Below are 12,715 nucleotides of genomic sequence, written 5' to 3'. Positions count from 1 at the left end.
TGTCACTAAAACCCATCCCTTTTATACAAATATTTTCATAGATATTTTGCAACCAGCTAGCTCTATTTTTTTTTTTTGATTAATTTTCTTCTCAGAATTGAGGTCTGTATTTCCCAGGCCAGGGAGGAGCTGCAGCACAGGGAGGTGCAGTACAGGCAATCAGATAGCTCTAGTACCTGCTCCTCTGGAGGTGGGATATGGGAACAAGTGTGGGGTGCAACTCGGACATGGAAGTTATTGGGGTGCACCTCTGAAACAGCTCAAGGACCTTTTCTGTGTGGAACATTGTCCTTGTCCCACTGCAGAGAAGGACAAGCAGCACTCAGGGTGGCAGTGGTGTTTGTGCAGGGGCTCAGCAGCTGGGGATGGGGAGGAAAGGAAGGGCTGTCCAAGGCCTGGCTGGGAGAGCCAGGAGCAATCACCTTGCTCAGGACAGATCCTGGAGCTGTGGGGATGTGTCTGCCCAACAGTGACAGCAGCTGCACCCAGTGGCCTGTGAGTGCTGATGGGGACACACAGCTCTGTGTTTGAAGCAGTCTCTGCCCATACCTGGGTTCCACACATGGCAGATGGGGGTTGAGGCACAGACTGAAGGTACTGTACATCAGCTTTGGGGCCAATCCAGCTGTCTCCACCCTGGTTTGGGAAGGAACAAGGACATTCTGCTTGTCTACGAGGAAAAGCACTTGTTTCTTTTTCTCTTAGGGCTCAACTGCCTTGCACAAGCCACAGAGTTGTTGCCTGCAGAGTGTAACACGTAAAGCTTCAGGTAAATGGCACCCTGGTCCCAGGCACAAGGAGGTGTCACTGCTGTGTTGGTTTGGCCCAGTGGATGATTTCTTGGTGCAGGATCTCAACTGGTGATGAACAGATTATGCAAAGCTTGTTGCAGAGACTGACAGTGATGGGGAACCAACTCCTTTCTAAAGAACATTTTCTGCTCTCCTCTCTCAATTTGTAAAGTAACCAGTGGGGAATGGTCTCCTCTTGCCTAGAGAAAGGGTGCTGGAAACACAGGTAATGAGGTGACCACTACCCCAGCCAGCAAGGGTGTATGAGGAGAATGCAGACTCTCCATGTGAACTGAAAGCTTTCAATTGTGGTGGACAGCTGTCATGGGCTGGTGGATGTAATCACAGGGACACTGCTGGGATCTTGTGTGAACACAAGTGAATAAAAAGAAGTTCTCTCTTGTGCAAGGAGTACCATTGTTCAGAGAGGCTAGGTAGTCAGAGTTTCCATATGGAGACAGACCTATCATCCTACAGGGAATATTAAGATTGCAGGTACAGAGATGAGAAGTGAGAGTGCCCTGAGCAAAGTCTCTGCAGCTGCTTCTTCAGCAATGAAGAAAAAGAATTCACTGGTAAAGCTCCTGTACCTTTCAAATCGCATTACAAAACTGGTTTCAGGCTGGTTGAAGCCTCTGGAGAGGTTACAAAGAGGTGTGATGCCTGTGAGTTTGGTACTGTCCTGCCTGTTGCTTCACCATGGTCACTGAGAAGGGAATGCAGCTCATCTCCGAGATGTCCGGCAGGCCCGGGCAGCACTCTGTAAGAGACAAACCACAGACTGCCAACAACCCACAGCTCTCCCTGGAGCATTTCTGCTCTGCAGACAAGACTGCAATTGCCCTTGGCAACCATCCCAAATCCCACCAGAATTACAGTCCCATGGTGGTGGGGGAGAGAGCAGTGACAGGATGAGTTTGGAAGACAGAGGCTCTGTCAGCTGGCAGCAAGCCCAAAGTAGAGAGACCTGGCCCTGCCTCATGCAGGCTGAGGTTATGAACTTTCTTCATGCTGTAATTTACCCATTTCCACCCAGCATGCAGGTCCTGGAAGTGAAATGCAGAACACCTGGCAAGAGAGGAACTGGAGCACACCTTGTGTCACATTTGGGCTCCTGCAACAGTCAGTGGAGACCTGGGCAAGACAGAAGACCCAAATGATGGTCTGCATGCCACAGGGATGACTTTACCAAAGTTTTTATTTGCTGTTGACCCAGTCCGTGCAAAGGAAGCACAGCACAGCCTCAGAATCTGCACCTGGCCAGATGAATGTCACAGTGGGTTAGACCTTTGGATGACCACACAGAGTATTGCTGGGTTGCCTCTTTCCTCAGCTACCAACAAGGACAGTGTCACTTCACTACTCTCTGCTGCAAACACTGCCTTCCTGTAAATGTCAGTCTACAAAGCTCAGCTGGGACCATGGCCCTCTGGGATCTTAATTCTGTGCCACTCACCATGAAGTATGACTCTGTAGGGCACTCAGCTGCATCTCTGCAGTCCTGCTGCTCTCAGCAAGATTCAGCTATGTCCAGTGAAATACACTGCTGACAGGTATGGGGTCTTAGATATTTCCTGCTATGGATGATCCATAAATGGAAATATGTACTTTGCTTTGGGCAGCTGAGCAGGCCAAGAGGGAATTCCAGGAGAAAAAGGAAGTCTTTTGTACAGACTTAAGCATGACTATACACCTGAGAAATCTAGCTGGACCACTATACTGTCAGAAGGGAGCCTCCTGTGAAGAGGCTGAAATACACTTTTTTTTCATATTTCGAGCAGTAAGTCATAATTACTATAATGTAGGCCATTTTCCACTCCTTTGTGTGTCCAGAAAGATGTGTTTTAGGTGGCAGAGCAGCAGGGGTGTAGCAACAGAGAAACACTCTGGTAGTGCAGCTGCCAGCTGAGCAGAGACTCTGCTTTTGTCTCTCCAAATTTTTTTTTCCATCCCTGATTGATTCATGTACCAGAGGATGACTAGATGCAGTGCCACTTAGTTCTTGGAGAATATTCCTAGCCATAAAGCTTGCTGAAACAAGTTTATAACAGAAAATACAGCAGCCACTCCATCCCTGGGAAGTGCTAACTTTAGACTTGATTTCTCCTACGAGAGTGGATATTTTTTGGGCAACTTCTCTAAATTAGGTTACTGGGAGGTCAGTTCAGATATTGGCTTCCCGCCCTGTAGCTCCCTTCCCTCACATACCTGCTCCTCTCCTTGGAGCCCTGCTGGTGCAGGGGAGCTGGATTCAGGGTCCTGCAGCTCCACCTTGGTGGCTGTCCTTTTCCCCAGAGTGTCAGCCTGTAGCAGGTACTCAGAAGAGCCATACTGCTTCCTTCTGGAACTGGACACAAAATCCTTGCTTTCATCCTGTGTGAAGGAAAATAAAAAGGGTTGGGATCCAGGGTCTGTGAAAGGTCTGGACTAGCACTGGGGTCCTAGTCCCAGGTTTGCAGTGTAAGGTGTGGGTTTGAGTCCCTTTGGCAAGGAGGGACTTAAAACCACCAGGCCAGCTTTTTTTCCATTTCATATTTTTTCTCAAGAACTATCCAGTAATTTTTACCCAAGTTATGGGTGCACAGTCACAAAACAGAACGGAACCCTAGGACAAAATTACTGAGGTCCAAGAAAGAGGAAACCCCTGCTATGGTGTGGCTGACTGCTTAAGTAAAAGCTTATGTGGAGTCAGTGGGAGTGAAGTGGTGATAGATTCTGTAATTGGGTTTGCATGGCAAGGTTTTGGTAGTGGATGGGAGGAGCTGTCAGGGTGGCTTCTGTGAACAGCTGCTAGAAACTTCCTCCATGTTCCTCAGAGGCAATGCCAGCTGGCTCTGAGATGGAACTGCCACTGGCCAAGGCCAAGACCAGCAGAGAAGGTAGTAGCATCTCTGTGATTACATACTAAGAAGGAAAAAAAGTTATTGCACAGAAGTAATTGTGGCCAGGGACAAGAGAGAAGTGAGAATATGTGAAAGGAACAGCTCTGCAGATGCCAAGGCGAGGCAAGAGTTCCAGGAGCCAGAGCTGAGATTCCCCTGCAGCCTGTGGAGGAGCCCCAAAAGCAAGTGCATCCCCAAAGGAAGCTGTGACCCTGTGGGGAACAGGCCCCTGACAGGGACCTGCAGACCATGGAAAGAGAGAGCCCACACTGGGGCAGGTTTACTGGAAGGATTTGTGACCCCTTGGGGGACCCACATTGGAGCAGCCTGCTCCTGAGGGACTGTACTCCATGGAGAAGTGACCCGTGTTGAAGCAGTTCATGAAGAACCATAGCATGTGGGAAGAACTCATGCTGGGGTTCATGGGGAACTGTTGCCTCCAGGAGGGATCCCCTCCCAAAGCAGGGGAAGGACTCCTCTCCCCAGGGAGCAGCAGAAACAGAATGTAATGTTCATGTAATGAACAGAACACAACCTCCATTCCCCTTCCTGCACTGCTGGGGGTGAAGGGTTACAGACTGGGAAGAAGGGAGGGGTAGGGGGAAGGTGTCAGATTTTTTTTTTTTTTTACTTACTCAGTATCCTGCTCTGATTTTGACTGGTAATAAATTAAATTAATTTTAATTTCACCAGGTCAAGTCTATCTTGCTGGTGACAGTAATCTCTGAGTGATCTCTTCCCTGCCTTTGTCTCCACTCGTGAACCTTACATTCTGTTTTCTCTCTCCTGTCCAGTTATGGAGGGGAGTGGTAGAGAGGGGCTTTGGTGAGAGCCTGGCAGCTGGCCAGGGTCAACCCACTACAGATGTCCTGTACATCAGTCCCCAAAGCAGGGGACAGAAGGGGCAAGAGGCAGCACATCCCTGGACACTGCCTGGGAAACTTTTCCAGCAGATGCACTTCTATCATCAGAAGTTATTATGGCTTCCCTTGAAGACAAACCTACCTTTAGAATTTTGCCAAATTTATGCAGCAGACAGCCCAGCTCCAGTCATATTAATGTCAGAGGTATATGAAAACCATCCATTCATCTGACATTGCTGCTGCTGATCTGCTCCCTGCCTGCCAGTACCTTTGCACTAATTTTCATCAAACATCACACCAGAGGGACACAGACTTCACTCTGTGAAACACCAACTCCAACAGAATGACTGCTTGAGGTCTTGCATTGCCTCAGGTCTTCAGGGAGCCAGAGAAGGCTGGCTGCCAGCAGCAGAGGGAGCTGGTCCCCAGGCTGCAACACCCACTCATCCATCAGCAGCTCCTGCTCCCCGGGGCTCCCAAAGCAGCATTCCAACGAGCTGCTGCTTCTGCATTACAAAGGGTCGATAGCTCCCGTAGCTTCATTGGAGATATTTGCCCACATCAGCAATACACAGAGGGAAGGTTGCAATGGAAGAGAGGAAGATAGATTTTGGCAAAAACGGCACAGATTCCACATTTCCCACATAAGATTCTCAAGGCAATGTCAGACTGTGGATAGTGGAGCTGGAAAGAAGTGACAGTGATACCTTCATAGGACAGCTCAGTGCCCAGCCTTCTGCCAGAGCAAATAACTGCATCTTTCACTGAAACACAAATCCCAGCAGAAACAGCTGCTGTGATATGAGGCATATTATAAGTCTGAAGATACTTGCAAAGGGGTATTTTCCAAGGGCATATGCAACAATTTAAGTTGCATACAATTTGCTACATCTAGTACAATTGGGTACCTGCAGTCTTTCTGATTAACTTCATACTCCTTATTTACAAACTGAAAGTACACAATCTATGACCAAGAAGTCAGGTTGGTGGCTATGTGGTGCCAAGGGTGATTTTATTGCGAAGTATGTGCAGAGACAGATGCTGAGCTTTGTGAACTAACCATGTGGTTGCTGTCACAGTCAAGGCTGAATCCTAGCTGAAGCTAATCCTGGATATCCTCGGGCTGATCAGGCATAGATCAGGTTGCTCTGTCAGGTACACCTCAGCTGCTGTGAAGGTATACTGCACAGCTGGCAAATTTGATCTGACAACAACCTGGAGAGCACCTGCAGAATGCATTGGGTGGGCTGCCAGGAGGAAAATTGAAAAGAAATCCCTGAGTGCCTACTGTTTAGGGCTCTGCAACCAACCACAACGTGAACTCAGTTGTGAGCAGAGACTGCTTCAGCTGTGAGAGTCAAGATTGTGGGTGCAGGGAATTGAAACTCCTGGGATAAAGGACACCCTAGGAATGGAACTCTCATTTCCCAAGCACACAAACTGCTGTTATGCAGAAGGACAACTTCAATCATATCAACTGTGCTTGGATTCCTGAACCAGCAGTACAGATTGCTTGCGACCCACCCTGTCCAGGGAGACAATGTATTCTCAGTTTCCAAATGTAGCTGGAAGGCCACCCTGTACTTTCTAAAACCAGGCAACAGAGACTCTGTAAAACTAAGTGCAAATTCTGCTGTTTCTCATAGCCAGAGAAGTGGAAGAGAACACTTGAAAATGCAAAACTCCTTGCCCATCTCCACCAGTTCATCTTTGTCAATGCCAAAGTCATTCAGTTATGAACCCATCCCCTCTGCCACCAGCCCCTCTCAGATTATCCAGCTTGATTCCTCCTGCAGGCTGGCAATAGCAGCAGCTGCTCAGAGCAGTGCTAAGTGAGAAGCAGAGGCAGGAGCTGCAGCACAGACCAATGTGGGGTTTAATGGCCAGGAGGGGACATGCTGCCAGGGAGTTCCCTTGAAATCTGCCAAAGCCTGCAGCTCCAGTGGCAAGCACACGTCACCAGACCAGCTGTCTGCATGTGCCACTGCTTCAAGGGACTCCCCTCACTGGCACCAGGCAAAGGAACAGGAAAAGAGCACAGCTGTCCTTGTGGCTCTTGCTCCTTTTCAGGTGGAACATGGACACAGAGCAAGGAGGGAGAAGCCTTGTGTTACCAGCCACCATCCATCTGTTTAGGGGATGCCCAGGAAACATTTCCAGACCAGAGTCTGGTTTCACGTGAGGAAACTATGAAGCTCTTACCAAAAAGAGCTCGCTCTATCTATCTATCTATCTCTACAACTGCCATTAGAGCTACAACTCTGCCTGAGGCACAAACCCACTCAAATCTGCTCATTTCCATCATTTTTTCATTGCTACTCCAAATTTAAAATGCCACACAAAGTCACTCCGAAGAGCATACCACATCCTACTTAAGTTGTGACTGTCTTCTCTGATGCTACCATGTAGCTATTCATATGGCATTACAAGACCCAAGCAGATGGATCTCATTTCAATAAAGCTAAATCTGGTAATTCACACATAAGAAAGCTGTGGGCGCTGTGAACTGCGAATTCACTGAAGGAAGATAGCAGGAGCTGGGAGAGGCAGCACTTAGGAAATAAGCTGTAAGAATTTCAAATCATGCATCCTAGAGCAGGCAGCTTGGAAAACCTCATCAGCTGGAAGAGTGTTGAACACAGGATACTCACAGGTAGTGTGGTCCGCTGCCAAGCAGCAGCTGCTGTAGAATCACTTGCATAGCTCCTGCACGTCAGCAGCTCAGATGCACTTAAGTTACTTTTGGTCCTTCGGGACCCAAGTACAGGGTCGGGGGCACTCCAAGAATTAGCTGTGGCACTCGTCCTTGATGAAGTCTGCTCCAGGGAGTCTGTTTTTGAACTATTCCCTTCCCCTTCTAAAAGATCCACTGAGGACCTACGCAAGTTTGTGATGCTGAAAGTTGCACTTTTCTCCACTTTGGTTTGAGAGTCCTCCAGGGAATAGAGGCCTTGTCTTGTTCTCCAGGAACTCCTCACAGTGACATGCTTTGTTTCGGATGAACCTGCATCTGACGAGCCATGGCTCTTCCAGCTCATTGTCTCCAGAGGTGTCTCACTGGTCCTCTCCATGAGTTCAGAAGTCTTTAGCATAATGCTGCTTCTTGAGACCACTGTTTCAGCTTTACTTCTCGGTGCTGCCTCTCCACTTCTGTCTGTCTCAGATGACTTCAGAGCACTTCTGTTAATCGAAATCTCAAAGGGTGAAGGGACATTGTTTGGTGACATTGATGGTGAAGGCTCATTTGAAGCAACTCTGATGTTGCTGGTAGTAACATGCCTTTCCTTTGCTGCTGTATCTGAAGTGGTCCTTGGAGCTGTTGGCTCAGAAGGGAAGATTGTGATGCTGCTTGACATTTTATTTGTTACCGTTTTAAAAGCAGACTTCTGTTTTTCTGACTCTGCCTCTGAAACAGTCCCTCCCATGACTGCCTTCATATCCTTCTCAACAATTGCAGGCTTAATGACGGCTTTTGATCTCAGAGCTTCTCTAGGGCTGAAGGTTCTTCTGGATTTCAATCCTCCAGTGCTGGCATCCGATGGCTTTATGCACTTGGTAGAGTCCTCATCGTCCACAGTTCTTTTGTCATTTTCAAAAAGCGATGCTCTAAAAACTCCCCTAGAATTGGAGAGCTGCTTGGAACTGACTTTCTTTCTTGTCTCAAGATCTGACTGAGTGGTTGGGTTCTTGCCTCTCCCTGATTCTTCATCTGAATTAAGTTTTTCCTGGTTACTCTGGATGGCTTTGGAGTCAGTTTTTAATCCCATATTTACATGATCTGTTGCTGAATTAGAAGACTGCTCAGTGCCTTCTTTATCAAGACCTGTGAGAATCTGCAGAATGTCTTCCTGACTCCTGGAGTGATGGGAACGCTTTGTTAGCATCGAAAGCTTCACACTTTCAAGTGATGTATCTGCAGCTTCTTTTTCCTGGGAGATTACTGCCCTTTTAGCCCTCCCCTCTGAGGACTGCCTGTGTGGTGCAGCAAAACTGCTCGCTGCTTCCACTTTAGAGCCAGCAGAGTCTGAGACTGACACACTGGAGGATACCTGGTACCTGTATGCTGAGACCGTGCCATTGGAAGAGGTGTAGTTACCCCTTGTGAGCTGCATGTCCCTCAAACACTCACTGACTTCATCCTGAGTTGTTTTCAGCTTCTCAGCCAAAGAACCCATTGATTCTCCTTTGCCTGACTTTTCATCCCGTGTGTCAGCACCATTTTGGCAGCTGCCACGGAGCACCTGAGATGGCTTTTCAGCCTTGGATCTCAGGCCTGTATCACTGACAGGTTTGGAAAGTGCTTTCCAAGACTTCTGCTCCTGTGCAGCAGGAGGATATCGGCTGAGGACAGATGGCTGCTCTTTGGATCTCTTCCCCTCATTCTGCATGATGCAGCCTTCCTTCTGACCAGAAGTAGTGGAAACTAAAGATTTCTCCTCCAGTTTTTTTGTATCTGTGACAGCAGTGTCTGAAAGGGCAGATGCACCAGAAGCTTTCCCTGCTCTTCTGTTCATTAAGCTCGGACTGGGCACCCTCTTTCCAGTGTGGCTGTAGCTGTCATTACTGAGGGAGAAGTCTCTGTTCCGTGCTCTGTCCCGGCGCTGCTGCGGTGAGAGCTCCCTTGGCTTGTGCTTAGCAGCTGTCAAATCAGCCATGACACCTCTGTATTTAGGTCTGTCATGTTTTCCCCTGCTAGAAAAGCTTGTATCTTCATTTTCAACTTCTCCATTCTCCATATCTTTCTGTTTCTTTATTTGCATTTTTATTTCTTCTAGCTGACCTGTTAGGAGTTTGTTTTTATTCTGCTCACTTAAGTAACTGTCTTGCAGATCATTATTTTTGGCTCTTACTTTTTTAAGTTCTTCTTCTAAAGATTCAAAATGTTTGATCTGAGTTTTAAGTTTCTCGATTTCTTGGGTGAGATCTTTCACTTTGTTGTCTTCCTGGTTTTTATTCTTTTGGTTTTCTGATTTATTCCTGGTTTCATTTTCTACGTGTTTCAGGTAATCCACACTTCCCTTCCTCCTGGTCTCCTTAGAAGGCAGTGCAGAAGTCAAATCATCTTCAATTCTCATATCATTTCTGTCCAGGAGATTGTTGGATGACCTTTCCAGCAAGTTGGATGCATTTCTAGTTTGATCTGCCCTATTTAGTTTATTGTTTTGTTCTAGTTTCTGTGTTAGCTCCTGGATTATTTTTTCATTTTGCTTTTCTCTTTCATTAAAGTGTTTTCTTTCTGTGATAAAGCTCAGGGCTAAGGATTTCAGCTTTTCTAACTCAGCTGTTAAGGTCTGCTCAGTTTTATCCAGCCTGTCCTCAGATGATTCCAGTTCTTTCACTTTCACTCTAAGTATTTCTAATTCTGTAGATATCTTTTTGGTCAAGTTCTTTTCTTCATTGAGGCTAAGACACAGCTGTGTACAGTCATTCTTGCTCCTGCTGAAAGCCTCCTCCAGCTTCTCCAGCTCTGCCATTCTCCTCTGAAGGAGCTCAATTTCAGACTTCAGATCTCGAGTGAGGCTCTCCTCCTCTTCAAGTTTCTCTTTCATTAATCTGCAAAGCTCTTCAGCCTTCCTAATTTCTTCATCCTTGCCTTCAATCTTCAGCACCCTTTTCCTCAGGGCTTCAATGTCAGCCAGCATGCTGGAGTTGCTGCCTTCTGCCTGGATAACTTTGTCCTGGAGGTCAAGCAGTTCATCCTCTGCTTTCTGCAGATTTTTAGTTGCTTCCTCCAGTTCATCAAGGCGGCGACTAAGGCTCTGCAATTTGAAACGCAGGTGCCGATTTGAGGTTTCCTTGTAACCTGTACATTCTGCCATGATTATTTTATTCCTTTTAGAATATAGCTTTTCTTAGTCTGGGTGAATGGTATACACCTTGAGTATTTCTGGTATGTTATTGTTCCTTTGAGTGGAGGCAATCTCACCCTAAAAGAAAAAAATGCTCAAAATCAATACAAGAGCTCAGAATATAAATATACTCACTGTTTAAGTTGGACTATAAATGTTTATATAAATAACTTGTTAATTAAACACATTTCTGAGTACTAAATTAGGTGAAATGGAATTGCAGAGAAGAGCCACAGTCCATTTACTTTGGTTATACAGAATTTCCAAAAACAGCCTGTTCCCTGTAGCTAAGGGCATGAAGCACCCTCTTCTGCTGGTCTGCACAGATGGTTTGTGCACCACCAGTGGATCCTCACCCAGTGCTCCACAGTCAGTGCAGCCGCTCACGTGTGAGACCCCAGGCTGCAGAGGCCACACTCCTGCAGGACTCTGCTCCCTGGACACCCCCATGCAGCACATACCTTTCTTTCCAGCACTGCACCAGTCTCCTGAGGGCACCTTAGTGATGAAGATTCAGGAACCATAAAGAAAATTAGAACAAGGCAAACCCCAGCCATATGGTAACCACTGAGGATGGGGCAAGCCCCCATGCTAGCTTCCAGAGCAGGGGATAGGAGCTGCTGCCATTTGACACTGCCAGTATTTCTCCAGCATCTCAGGCTGCTCAGCAGAAATGTTCACCTGGGCTGTAGTCACATCCCAAGAACACTCTACCAGTGGAGATTCAAGTTTCTCCCTCCCATTTCAAAAGCTGTTGTTGCCCTGAGCTGTCACCCACTCAGGAGATGAGCAGTTGCTTGTGCCTCTCCTTGCTGCAGCTGAGCATGAGCAGCGATTAGAACACATTGCTGCACTCTGACACACTCAGTGTGAACTCTTCCCAGCTCAACTCAGAGCTGGCAGGGTGTTCTTTAAACAGCCCCTCTGTGCTTTGAGGGAGGAGCAGGAAAGGGCCCCTGGGAGGATCTGAAGTCCCCCTCTGGCTCTCAGCATTAGCACTGTCCTGTCCTGGGCCTGAGGCACGGCCCAAAGCATGCGAGGGCTACTGCAAACCTGAGTGGAGGTAGGATGATTGCAGCTCTTTGATCTGCACCCTTGCTCAGGCAGTCTGTCCTGGAACAGGACTTGACCTCCAGAATTTTTGTGTACCTCTCTGCAGAGGAAACACGCAGGAATTTCCTATTACATAATATCAAGAAGTGATGAGCAGGATGTGGGGAGGAGACAGTGCCAGTAAGGGAGGCAGCAGCACCCTGACACACACCCTTGGGCTGGAGGTGATCCATTTCCAGGCAGGCAGGGGCCCTGGGCTGTGGGCAGGCACCTGCCACCACGCCATGGGGACCCATGCTGCAAACCAGGCTCCCTGCGACCCATCTCCTGAAGGACCTCCCTCACTCTGGAACAATCACCATCCTCCCTGGCTGGTCTCAGGCTCTTCCAGCCCCTGAAAGAGGCACCACAAACAGTACCTGGAGAGGAACCTTGGCATCCTGTGTGCAGCAGCAGTGCACCCAGCCTTGGCCACATGCCTGCCCCTCCCTTACCACCAGGGCCACGGCCTGCTCCTGGAACACCTTCCCTCATGCTGGCCACACACCATGGAGGCCACTGCAGCTGCCTGCAGGCAGGAAAGGCTGTTCAGACCCCAGCAGAACCCCACGAGAAATGTCACTGGACCAGCACAGGAAAGGCCGCAGTGAGCAGATTCGCAGTGCTCTGAAAACAAAAGCCTGTCCCTACCAGGCCATGGAGCTGGGAGTTAATGGTTAACCCAGCAGCAGCTACTGGCTGGGGAGGGAGAGCAGCCTGCTCCCCAGCCAGAGCACGATGGAGGCAGAGCTGTGCGGGGCCGGTGGCTGGTGCTGGAGGTGGCATTGTTCTAACACTGCCATGGGGTCCAGACAGCCCGTGGGACCTCTGTTCACAGAGGTACTCAGAGCTGTACCAGAGACGGCTCTGGAATGTCCCAGCACCTCCCCAGCTGACATGATTTACTGCCAGAGAGGACAGGCTCAATCTAACTAGTTGAATAAGGAGGAGGAGATGTAAAGCAACACTCACAAGCAGGAAGAGAAAGGATCTACAAGAAGCCTCCTAGCTGAACGCCCTTTAATTTCCTGGCATAGCCAGAAGTAACCTCAGTGCTTGGAAACAGAACCAGACCAAATTAGTATTACAAATAAAGTGCACATTTATAAGATTGAGGGGAATTGGCCAATATAAAATATTACCTTAAGTAGTGACTACTTTGAAATCGTGATTTGAGTTAGGGCTTGGACCAGAGAACTCAAGGGGACTTCCAACCTAAACTACTCTGGCTGTTTGTG

The 12,715-nt window shown here is 48.1% G+C and overlaps 1 protein-coding gene across 1 annotated transcript; it reads right to left on the bottom strand.

Moving 5' to 3' along the window:
- Positions 1–1,515: 1,515 nt before the first annotated feature.
- Positions 1,516–10,355, bottom strand: LUZP1 (leucine zipper protein 1). Its single transcript, XM_062509216.1, has 3 exons — positions 7,188–10,355; positions 3,000–3,164; positions 1,516–1,551 (listed from the first exon to the last, which is right to left on the bottom strand). Exons 1-3 carry the CDS (start codon positions 10,353–10,355, stop codon positions 1,516–1,518), a joined length of 3,369 nt encoding a protein of 1,122 aa, XP_062365200.1.
- Positions 10,356–12,715: the final 2,360 nt, after the last annotated feature.

The sequence above is a fragment of the Cinclus cinclus genome, chromosome 26, assembly GCF_963662255.1.
Source record: "Cinclus cinclus chromosome 26, bCinCin1.1, whole genome shotgun sequence".
Lineage (NCBI taxonomy): Eukaryota > Metazoa > Chordata > Aves > Passeriformes > Cinclidae > Cinclus > Cinclus cinclus.
Note: the sequence above shows the minus strand (reverse complement) of the source record. Positions and strands in the feature narration are given on the sequence as shown.

Coding starts and splice junctions, on each gene's coding strand:
- LUZP1 (XM_062509216.1), bottom strand. CDS start 10,355: ATGGCAGAATGTACAGGTTACAAGGAAACCTCAAATCGGCACCTGCGT. Junction 3,165..7,187: donor GGCAGCGGACCACACTACCT/GTGAGTATCCTG, acceptor TCCTTCACACAG/GATGAAAGCAAGGATTTTGT. Junction 1,552..2,999: donor GGCTCCAAGGAGAGGAGCAG/GTATGTGAGGGA, acceptor TGTCTCTTACAG/AGTGCTGCCCGGGCCTGCCG.